Source organism: Chinchilla lanigera, unplaced genomic scaffold (assembly GCF_000276665.1).
Source record: "Chinchilla lanigera isolate Chin_1 unplaced genomic scaffold, ChiLan1.0 scaffold00007, whole genome shotgun sequence".
In the NCBI taxonomy this organism is placed as follows: Eukaryota; Metazoa; Chordata; class Mammalia; order Rodentia; family Chinchillidae; genus Chinchilla; species Chinchilla lanigera.
Window position 1 is genome coordinate 24,703,000 of NW_004955408.1, and position 12,293 is coordinate 24,715,292.

At 37.6% G+C, this 12,293-nt stretch overlaps 1 protein-coding gene across 3 annotated transcripts in view; it reads right to left on the minus strand.

The window, feature by feature from the left end:
• Nucleotides 1-477: 477 nt before the first annotated feature.
• Nucleotides 478-12,293, minus strand: part of Fbxw11 (F-box and WD repeat domain containing 11) — a 131,046-nt gene continuing 119,230 nt past the window's right edge. For 2 of the 3 annotated variants that reach the window (XM_005376332.2, XM_013509313.1), the window contains 5 exons: nt 11,428-11,546; nt 9,262-9,372; nt 8,004-8,082; nt 6,008-6,194; nt 478-2,223 (listed from right to left, as the gene is read on the minus strand). In XM_005376332.2, coding sequence (XP_005376389.1) covers nt 6,033-6,194; nt 8,004-8,082; nt 9,262-9,372; nt 11,428-11,546 — 471 coding nt within the window. In that variant the 3' untranslated portion in view covers nt 478-2,223; nt 6,008-6,032. Of the gene's footprint in view, nt 2,224-2,616; nt 2,658-6,007; nt 6,195-8,003; nt 8,083-9,261; nt 9,373-11,427; nt 11,547-12,293 lie in introns of those variants that run through there. The other variant, XM_013509316.1, reaches the window with a different exon arrangement.

Consider the following 12,293-nt stretch of genomic DNA (forward strand, 5'->3'; position numbering starts at 1 on the left):
TATCCCAGTGCTTTAAAACATTAATATAGCAGTAATTTACAGTTGCTCAATTATGGTTAGCAAAATAAAGTCCAGAGTACGGCCAGGAATTACTACTGTAATCCCAGAAAGTCAGAATTCCTTGGGTGCCAAAGTCCCCTGCGATAATTTAGTAGGCACAATTCAAAGGTTGTGTGCATATTCAAAGGCCATGGTTTCCCAAGGAACAAGAGGAACTTCTGTATTAAACATGCAAAAACAAAACCAAAAAAAATCCATCCGTTCAGAAAAATCACCTCCGCCCCTCCCGCTCCCCCCTGGGCTTTCCTAGCCAGTCTGACAGAAAAGCTGTAACATGACGAGCGGTCAAAGTCAAATCACTTTCACAACCACTGTCATGCTTACAGCATCTACCTTATGAATGGAGGTTTATTTTTACACTTTTGAGACTCAACCTCTCAAAAACAGAAATTAGTAGGATGTGAGCAAGAAGGATATATTTAAGAAAAATTAAAAAGGCAAAAGAAAAATTAAAAAGCAAAGCCAACTCAACAAACAAACCACATACACACACATTGATCCCCACACCCTTCTCAATGCAAAGGACAAACAGAGCCCAGGGGTCTTTCCTAGGAGGAGAGTGTGCTTCTTCTGGAAGAGGCTGCATTCATAGGAGGTGACTTCTTGGTCCTTTAAAATGGGATTGACATTCCTTGATCTTTGGAAACAATGGCAAGGGCAAATCAAAACCTAATATTGAAGGAGAAAAAAGGAATGTTGACCGAATGGCAACATCCTTTCCATGCATGATTGAAACAACAGTGCCATTCTAGGCTCGGGCTGCAGAGCACTTGAGAGCTTTGAGAGCCTGCAGGGGCCACAGCAACAGGTGACAGCAGAGCTGGCGAGCATGGGCCTCCTGGGCCTGAGGCTTCACCCTACTTGGGAGCACCCTGCCCTCCACATGGAGCTCTGTAGCAGCCTGACCTGCTCTACAGGCTCCAGCACACCAGTTGGCCCTGTAGCAGAGCAGGAGGCCCTATCTATGGGGCCTTCTTGTTCTTCCCTTCTCAGGGTTACGCCTGCACAGAATGATGGCTTTTGACAAAGAAGCCGAATGAACACTACGGGAAGTGACCACTAGTACTCAGAAGTACTTATGAGGAAAACAATAACAAAAAAATTTAAGGTATCTCTCTATTGCATATCTTACACAACAAGTAAAACATTTCTGTGATAAAACTTTAGAAGTTAGATTTTAAAACAAGATTCCCATTAAAAACACACCACACACACACACACACACACACACACAGTAACAAAATAAAAACACCATATGAATACTGCAGGAAGGGTTCTAGGTCATCCACATCAACCCTGGTATCAGGTTCTCGAGCCCAGCCCATGGCTAAGTGCGAACACACTCTGCATTAGTGTCTCAGGCACAGGGGGCCTGACTCCAGCAACCTTGAGGTTAAACTGTTATGTACATTATATCTACATGCGGATACAGTATTTTAAATTAGGAGGCAAGCACATGGATAAAGGTGTTACTCTACCAAATATCAGGAGATGGTTGGGAGCAGAGAACAGTTAATAAAAGAAAAGAGCTATCTTACCTATGGAGAGATAACATAGCTGGCTTATAGTTCTTTAAATTAAAAGAAACTGGTACAGAAAGAAAGTATAATCCAAAAAATATTACTAAAACAATCCAGAGAGAGTTTTCCATTGTCCACCATATGTATCCCTAATACAAGTCAAAATTCATAATGACTTGGACAGTCAAAAGGAGAATGCTAACTTCTGAAAGGAAAGCCCTGGACATTCTGGGTAGGTGTTTGGCACCCAAAATTTCACTGAAGAAGAATGCTGCTTCTTAGTATCAAACCAAAGTGCAAAGCATTATAAATTAGAGGCCAAGTCTTCTCTTGACGGTTGAGTTACTTCTGTAAAACAGACTGTTATGTTCCTTTATATGAACAATTTACATTTGAAGCATTAGATTTTTTTCACTGATGGGGGTAGGAAGTGGGCTTCTGTTCTACTGGAAGTCGGTGAAGCTAAAGTATCCTTCTCAAAGTAGAGCCGGGATCAGAGGTGAGAAATGTCGGTACTTGAAGAGTGAGGCTGCTTTGCATCTACCCAGCGTCTAGAACCAATTCCAGCTTCATAACTCAGCTGTGAACGAACTCCCTTAGGCATTTGGTAGCCATGTAGCCAGTAGTTCAAGACTAGGAAACCCTGGGGGAGGGGAGAGAGCATGGACGTTTATTCTCCTTAAACAAGGGTACACCATATATGTCACAGTGCAGCCATCTGCAGTCACAGGTCACAGATGCATCCTAACAGATGACTGCTTCTTAAATAACCAGCATAAAAAACAGAAGCTGCAAGTTGTTTTAAAGCATCGTATTTATTTAAACTTCACAACAACCCTAAGAGGTAGAAACTATTAGTATACCCATTTCACAAATAAGAGAACTAAGGGTCAAAAAAGTTGTTTTCATTTATTTTTTATTTTATTTTTTTTTCCTTTGGTCTTTTTGAGACAGGGTTTTACTATGCAGTTCAGGCTGGCCTTGAACTCACTTTGTAACCCAGGCTAGACTTGAACTCGTAGCATCCTCCTGCCTCAGCCTCCTGAGTGCTGGAATTACAGGCGTGTACCACCACACCTGGCCAAAAAAGTTGTTTTTAATTCAAAGAGTTACCCATTAAGTGATAGAGATTCAAAGAGAGGGACCCAATAACTGGTCATCTCTCACTGCTTTACTAAAAATAAGTATCAGAAATGTTCAATGCTAGGTTTCATATTTTAAACCACAATTTTAACCTACAATAGGCTCGCTGCATATCTTCAGGAGAGCCCTAACAATCACTGTAGAACAAAATTATGCAAAAGAAATAAACTATCCCTTCCAAATAAAATATTAATACTGTAGTCAGAAATTACTTTTTAAAGTCAATCACTTGTAAAATAACAAGTGTTGAGAATATAGAGAAGACCATGGAATGTTCCATATTTTGAGTATGGCCTTGATCAGAAACACATTTTAATCACAATCTCTACATTCATCCATGTATGTAAATATGTACACACACACACACACACTCCTAAAATAGAACATTCAGCAGACAATATTTACTATTACTACGAACAACGCAAGCTGACACTTCTGTTGTAAATGAAAGCAAAGTCAAAACCCATTCAAATTATTTCACAGTCACTGATAGATCACAACCCATTCTGAACACTGCCCCGAGCTGTTAGCTGAGAAGATCTAGTCACCTGAGGTATAAATTCATACAAGGGGGAAAAAAAACTTTTAAAAATTGTCTATGATTTTTATTTTATTGGTTTGGTTGGGTTTTTCATTTTACTTATTTGTGTGGTTGGGGGTTTTTTTTTGAGACAAAGTCTCGTTGTCTAGTGTAGTCTGGCCTTTGGCTCAATATGTAGCTTAGGCTGGCCCCCTTCTCTCAGTGATCCTCCTGAATCAGCCTCCCAAGTGCTCAGATTACAGGTGTGCACCACCACATCTGGCTTAAAATTCTGTATGATTTTTAAAAGACAATTTTCCCAAAAGGTTGTCATTTTCATAAAGATCAAGAATCCTAACACACTTCCTTAATAAATTCAAGAAAGACTAAATTTCATTCACTGCTGCTTTACCATCAAGGACATTTAAGATTACTTGAATTACTTTGAAAATGCCAATACCCAGAGGTAAGACATAGCTCTTCTGGAGAGCAACACAATCAGTCCATCAAGTTGTTGGATATGACAGGGTCTTTTAACACAATCACTCCAAACAGTTCCAGAATCCTATCCGCAGTGCATAACGCTGGGGCAAAGATCAGGCAAGAGGAAGGAACACAGTGCTGTCTTATAAATGTTAAAAACTGGAAAGAGGGAAACCATAAATATCTAACAACAGGGCTTACCCCAAACAATTGAATAACGTGGCAATTAGGAATTATAATTTAGACAAACACTGACATTGCTAACATGTAACAATTTTTCAATAAAGTGGGGGGGAAGCATTTTTAAAAAGTAGTTATAAACCACAATTTTAAAGGGGCCGGCATGGTATACACCAAAGGAGTTAACAATGGTGAGCCACCAGTAGGAGTTTACTTTCTCCCTCTTGGCTTATATACTGTTCTAATTTCCTAATCATCTTATAATAAGAAAGAGGAGAATAAATTCTGTGCTACTATATATATAAGTCTCAGGAGTTAGTAATTTTTTGTAAAAATGACTTGGCAAATAAATCTGTTACTACATTTCCTAACATAGAAATAGTCTTACCTGATAATTTTAGGGGTGAATAACTTACTACACAAAGTTAGATCATCATTAGGGAAGTGTTTCTTATTATACATAAGTCTTAAAGAACCACACGGTAGTAACTGTTTCATGTTTCATCAAAAAAAGAATTTGGAAATGAACAATAAAATCTGTAAAGCTGACTGCTGAGGTTGTCAAAAGTAACTCACTCAGAGGAGACAAACTCACTTTTGACTGCTAGGTTGTCAAAAGTAACTCATTCTGACGAGACAAACACATTTCACTGCTTGTGTTGGAACACAGGAAATGATTACTTTATAAATCATGTAAGCTTTCAAAGATTCCTAAGGTTGACTTAAAACTGTAGATCATAACAAGATACTTATTCTGAAACAAGTAATGTAAGTTTCCCTTCTATCACAGCCAAGGAGAAGGAACACTGGGAATCACTGCCTTAACCCTCAACCAAAAGAACCTTGTTTCTAGGCACCTATAGGTAATATGCAAATGCTGTCAATGTGTGGAAGCTTACTATGTCTATAAATTGTCTATTAACTGAAATGTATATAGATCTCTTAGATATCACCATATGCCTCTTTAATAAACTGAGTACAAAGACACAAACACATTATATAAATACAAAACAGATACAATTAAATTGTCTCATGACACACCTACTTCCAAGGCTATTCGTTTTGTAAGTCCAACTACAGCTGGGATTGTCCATGTTCTACCTGACATGCTTCTCTTATAATCTATGTTCTTATGCTCTATGTTCTACTGGATGTGAAAAAATAAAAGCAAGGACAAGACTCATTGGAAGCAATGCACAGAGGGAAATGTACAGTTTTAAGTTCCCATTAGAAAAGAAAAAGTTAAGGGCAGAATCAGCATAACAAAGTATGTCCAAGACTGCTACAAGAAAAACTGCAAAATAATGCTTAGGTAAAGGTGAAAGTGTGAATTAAAGATATACCTATGTTTATGGATTGTAAGACTCCACATTTTGTTGAGATACAAATAATCCCCAAAATGATCTGTACATTCAGTATGGTCCTGATGATAATCCAAGCAGCCATCTTCCTACAATATGACTACCTCATTTAAAAAAGTAATTTAAAAACCTAAAGGTCCTAGAATAATCAAATTTTTAAGAGCAGCAATCAAATCATCCCATCCCCAATGGTTCTAATGGCTTAGAGCCAAGGACTTGTTTCTCAGGCTACCACTGGATTGACTCTCCTGTATGAGGGGGCTTTAGGGACCCACTGAGCCAGTCGCTCTTTCTAGTTCATCCTTGAGGGAATGGCAGTGACAGGTGCACTGTGGCAGTCAGAGAAAGAGAGATTTTGAGGTTTTTTTGGTGGCAGGATTGTAGTTTTTGTTTTTTAACTTAAAAAAGAAAGAAAGAACTGAAAGAGAGGAAAGAAAGAGAAAAAGGAGATTCTTATGCCCCAAAATAAAATTCAAGAGACTTTACTGATGCTAAATAGATATGAATGGGAAAACTGTTTAGGAAAATATTTTTTAAAAAACAGAAACCACATTCACACCAGCAGTCAACATATCTAAGATTCCAATTTTAGACCTTCTATTGATGTGACTATAAAGATCTAGCTTTATGTTAGAGCCCTGGTTCTAATATAGACCTTAGTTCATGTCACAGGGAAAACCAAATCACAAAATTTGCCCAAAGGGGAGGAACATTCTATTAGCAAAATTAAGAATACTCACCTGGAAAGGGTGAAAGTGCAGACTGTTATCTGGAGATGTAAGTGTATGTTCGGGAGGGAGAACGTGTCTCATTCTGGGCACTGGGAGGCACATTTAAGAAATCCCAAATCAAAATAGTGTCATCATGGGAACTGCTGATGATCTGAAACTCATCGAACTGTAGCCGAAACACACGACCAGAATGTTCCTACAAAATATAACAACTTAATGAATAACATAAGATCTTTACAATTCCTCACATTGCACAATGAAAATTCAGCACAAGCTGAAAACAGAGCCACTCATCCAGGCTTCCTAAATAATTTTCCAAGGCTTACTAAGCTTTGGTCTTTACCTTAAGAACAAATTCTTTTATTTACTTTCTAGATTTTTCTTTTATTAAACTTTGTATCCTAGATTCTGGCCCATTAATATGGCAAAAAAGAAAAATGATGTGAGTATCTCACAACAGGCCCTAGAATTCTAAGGTAAACAATATTTAACACCATTATTGATATGCCATAAAAACTAGAACCAGAAAAATAGTGTTTTTTTTTTTTTTAACATGACTAAGAATATCTGTCTCAAACCACAGCCAATACCAAAATTCATGGTGAAACATTACCATTAAAATCATGAAGAAACCAAGAATGGCCCTAACCATAATTCTGCATGTCCTAGTCAAAGCAAGAGGTAAAGAAACAGAAACAAAAGATAAAACTACAAAAAATAAGAAAAATTTATCACTATATTCAGATGTCTGTTTCGAAGTAATCATCTTAGAAAAGTTGCTCAAGTATCCTTGCATGTAAAAATAAAATATTTATTTAGTCTTAAACAAGAAGTCCTGTCATTTGCATTGACATGGATGGATCTGGAGGACATTATACTAAGTGAAGTAAGCCAGGCACAGAAAGACAAATATTGATCTGTTATATGTCAGAACCTAAAATAGTCAGTCTCATAGAAATAGGAAGTAGACAGAAAGGTAGGTGAGGTGGTGGGCAGATGATGTTAATCAAATGGTATAGTTTCAGTTAGACATCAGGAATCAGGGAATCAGTTTTAATGATCTCTTATAACGCATACAAACCTCAGTTAATAATAAAGTGTGTTTCAAAATTGCTAGAAGAACACACTTTTAATGTTCTCACCACCAAAAAAAAAAAAAAAAAAAAGATAAACTGGTGAAGTGATATATATGCTAACTGTTAACCCTTTCTATAATGTATACATGGATCAAAACATCACATTTACCTCATAAAATACATAATTACTCTTTAACTCAACATCAACTTTAGAAATTAAAAATAGATCATTCCTCTTGGCAAAGCAACAATTCACAGAGTAAAGGTTGACAGCTAGGGTGGTGGTGCATGCAGTAATCCCAGCTACTCAGGAGACTAAGTGAGAAAGATTGCAAGTTCAAGATCAGCCTGAACAGCATAGTGAGAACCCGTCTCAAAAACTAAAAAGGGCTGGAGATGTAGCTCAGTGGTACAGAACCTGCCTAACATGTGCAAGGCCCTGGGTTCAATACCCAGCACTGTTTCATTAAAAAAAAAAAAAAAAGATTGAGGGAAACTATTACCTTAGCAACACATAAATGTGCTATGATTAAAAACATAACATAGTCCAGTGGTGGTGAACCTATGGCACAGGTGACCCAGGAGACTGTTGAATCACTAGAAGCTCTAGAAGGTTTGCCATCCCTGACATAGTCATTGATAGCCGTATTAAGTAATCTCCTAAGGAAGAAAGGAAGGAAAGGAATACTGCATGCTCTATCAGAACACCAGTTCACCTACAAAAGAGGAAGCCTGCACTCACATCTAAGAGCTCATATAACATAAATGTCAGATATTCCCTGAATTTGGCTAACCAAAATTAACAGTCAAGTTCTCTGAAGGCAAGTCACAAGATCCACAAGGTTCCTTGTGATACACTGAGGCTGGGCATCTGCAGAGAGTCACCCTACAGAGCAGGCAACCAAGGCCCATTTCAACGAATCACGTACCACCAACGTGCGCAAACACAGTGTGCTTGCCGGGGCTCGAGGGTCCAGAGCGGCTTGCAAGTCCCAAACTTTGATTTTCCTACAAAAGAAAATGAGACTGATTAGAGAAAAAGTTAGCATTTTAAATACTGTCAAGCATTTCTTTGACCAAAAGTAGTACACTTGAACTGCCTATTATAAAATTAGTGGGCAATAATCTTTTTGTTGTTGTTGTTTGTTTTGTTTTGTTTTTGAGACAATGTCTCGCTTTGTAGTACAGGCTGGCCTTGAACTCACTATGTAGCCCAGGCTGGCCTTCAATTCATGGCAATCCTCCTGCCTCTGCCTCAGGAGTGCTGGGATTACAGGCAGGTGCCACCACATTCAGCTCAACAAGCTTATGTTTTTACAAGTTTTTGAACAAATTATATTGATTCTGGAAGAAGTAAGAACCTAAACAGTCTCCAAATTGCTAAAAATTTGAAGAAGCATAATTTTAAAGCAGATAAGGAAACAACTGCAGGTTTTATCTAAATTCATTTCCTCACTTGATAATCTATTGTCACTAAATTTATGAATCAGGTGGTTCTCTGGAACTAAGCTGGTTCTGCTGACAGAAGCGAGTGCTCTGTGTGAAATTCCAAGGCTATCTTTCTTCAAGGAAACAAGTGCTGAAAATTAGTAATACAAGTATAATAGACCAACTGACCTATTCATGAAGTATATATCTATGGTCATTTTGAAAGATTTACAACTGCTATTTGCTCATTTAAAAAGTCATGAAGTGTCTCAAAGGATTTGTTCAATTGCCCAAAAGGGGAAAAGAAGAAAAAATTTTTTACTTAACATCTGGTTTATTTAGAGCTAGAACAAAGAACTGAAGCCAAAGTTACTCCTCAAGTTTACAATGATTAAAACCTAAACTTAGAAACTACAGAGGCTCTGCTACTGTGAGATTTGGGGCAAGATTTACTTCATCTTTCTGAGGGTGTCCTCACTTGATCAACTGGTATAATAATATCTGCCATCCACCTTCCCATAGAGTAAGTACCTAGCATGGGACCTGGAATACCCAGAACTACTTAAAATATAGCACTTCTTTTTCTTCTTGAAATGGTTACAGCTGTGCATTTGAAAATCTTTTTTTTTTTTTTTTTTTTTTTTTTTGGTCTTTCTCCGGTACCGGGAACCGAACTCACGACGTTGCGCTTGCCAGGCAGGCGCTTTTGCCGCTGAGCTAAATCCCCAGCCTGTGCATTTGAAAATCTGAAACACATACCCATCATAGGCACCACTGACAATTCTCTTGTTATCAAATCGGATGCATCGGACCAATTCTTCATGTCCCTCTAGGACTCTTAAGCAGGCACCACATTCGATATCCCAAAGCCTTGAATGAGAAACAGACATCTGTGTGACAGATTCCCACACAATTCACAGGATCCTTAAGTTCTTCCTATCTGTTCTATACAAACAGGACTTTTTACTACTTGTGAGTTCTTTATTTCTACCTCACTCAACATTACACACATAAAGACATGTAAGAACACGTATCATTTGTGGTTTTTAAGCACTAATTAGAAGGAAACCTCACTTTCTGTTGCATAAGAAAACTTTTACACATTTTAAAACTATTTAAAATCATGGGCATTTACTATTTAAATCAAATCAACAAGAAACTTCAAGTATATGTAGTTGCTAGGCATTCTCTTGATATCTAAGTTAACAAAACCACGTAGCCAAACAGTATTGGAAGTACTTTTCAGGAAGAGATGGCAATCACAGGCATTAAAGGAGAAAAAGCATGCTCGAGGAAGGAGACAGACAGAAAATACACATAGCCAGAGACTACCGCACACTGTCCACAAGGCATCCTGAGGGTAAGACGGTAGGCTAATATGTGGGCTCCCGACCCCGATGATGCTTTTCTCCCTTCATACACACTGTATTAAAGCCATCTTGTTTATAAAGTCTGAGTAGGAGACTCATCATGTATGGACAGTACCTTGGAAATATAAACCTAAAGATGACATTAAGCTTTTTTTCTCTGCATATGATTAACATAATAATGTTGGAATGAAGAGATTTTTTTCTATTGCGATTTTTATACATTATTTACAAAAACAAATCACTATAAACTAGCATGTACAAAACAAAGGGAACAAACTAAAGCTACCACTGACTTTTTGAAAGCTTCCCCACCAGGAACTCTCATCCAATGAACATTTTTCTACAGCTGCCCTCAGCATATACGCTTGAGAAAGTGATGACAGTACCTCTAATCTATTGTGAACAGAGCCATCCCGCACTGCCGCTATGACTCCAAAGTAGTTTACGCCTATAAACTGCACAGCAATGTGCATCATCTATCTTGTAAAACCTCAGACATTGCAATGAGGAAGTTAAGGACTCAACAGTTTACCAGGAGTGACATTCAGGCAGCGCATTTATGTGGGGCAGGTGTCACTTTAACCAGTCAATTCTTATATTGATAAAATTGTCATTCTTATATTTCCTGTTACATTAGCTTATAAAAATTAATGAAAAAATATGCAATTTGGGTCATCTTATATTTAAATCATTGGACCAGTAAGTGGTTAAACATTAAGCAGTACCATAAAGCATGATGAGTATGATAAAACCATCATTTAAGCTCAAAACTTTTACGTCTCTTAACACTTAAATAAAGAAAACCTGCAATTTTACATCACATTGCATAAATACATATAATTATTATGTAAAATAAAAACAAGAATCAAAAAAGAAGAAAGTAGCAGTATAGCTTTTGTTTGCTTGCTTGCCTTTTAAAAAAAATCTTGAACTTAAATCTTTATTTTACCTAGATTTTAGGCAATTTGGTTGTAAGTGCCAAAATCAGCCACTTCTGTAAAGCTACTTGCATGTACTTGTATGCAAAAGCATGACTTGGAATAACTCAATAGATACTTAAGGAATATTCTTAGTCAGATATCTAATGTCTATTCCTATTCATATTTACTACAATGCAAAGAGACTGAGTGTTAAAAAGAGAAAGGGAAATCTCTAAAAGAAACAACCAGCCAGAGAGGACAATCTTGTAGTGCAGTCTTGGGAGAGAGAAATCATGTATACTGCTGTTAGGGAGGGAGTTGGGGATCACAGGTAAGGGAAAGTGGAGTGTTAGGCTGGAACACCCCAGTCTGTTCTGAGGTGCACCGGTATTAAGTAATCCTGGGTAGAGCTGGGGTTATAAAACTCTGTGTTGGGGGAACCTTAAAAGAACACTCAGGGCATACACAGTTCCCCACTTGAATATGCAGACCCAAACAGATTTGTAAAGGTTCCTACGCTTTTCTTATCTGAAGCCTCCCATTTACTCTGAGTTGTTTGAGCCTCAGAACTAGGAAATGAATGAACACTATGGCAAAAGTAAGCCTGCCCTGTCAGCCCACCAACTTGTACTCACCTGATGGTATTATCTGATGATCCGCTGACCACCAGACGGTCCCTGTACTGGAGACAGGCAATGCCTCGCTTATGCCCATTGAGAGTACGCACAAATTCACAGGTGCTCGTGCTCCAGACCTGCAGGACAAATAGCAATGTTCTTACGAATGATGTAGGGAAAGTCTTCTAACAATTTACCTTTTAAAAATGCATAGAATTTCTAAGAATGACCCAAATACATGATTATAAAATATGGCCTCTTCTAACACTTAAAATTGGAACTGGGGGACTGATTGGATGGTATAAAATTTTCTTTGCTGAGTGATAAAACTCGACTGAAATACAGAAGGCAGGTGTAAAATCTCCAGATTTCAAGATCTTCACAAAGAGAACATCTGACATTCATTAACCTGCAGGAAAGAGTTTATATCACATTATATGTTTTTACACCAACTGACAGGTCAAATTCAATGTAACTGGTATTTTAAACTCTCCATCTTTCATACCTTCTTCCTAAGCTGTTTCTCGAACAGCTCTATTTATTTTGATATATCACTCCTAATATTACATAATCTGCTCTTGTAAAACCATCTGCTAGACTTATTTGTCCACAGATCCAATATATGATAAACTAAATAAGGACATACAAAGCAACTGCAGTGCTGTGAATTACCATGCCAGTTGCATTTTTAGTTGAATGGATACTTACACACAAAAAAAGAAGAAAAACAAGTTGGACCCCTACTTCATACCATACATCTTTTAGTATAAGAAAACACAGAAGTAAGTCTTTGTAACTTGGGATCAGACAATGACTTCTTAGATATTGTAACAATAAAAACAACAACAAAACAAAATTCTCTGGGAGGCTAAGGCAGGCAGATT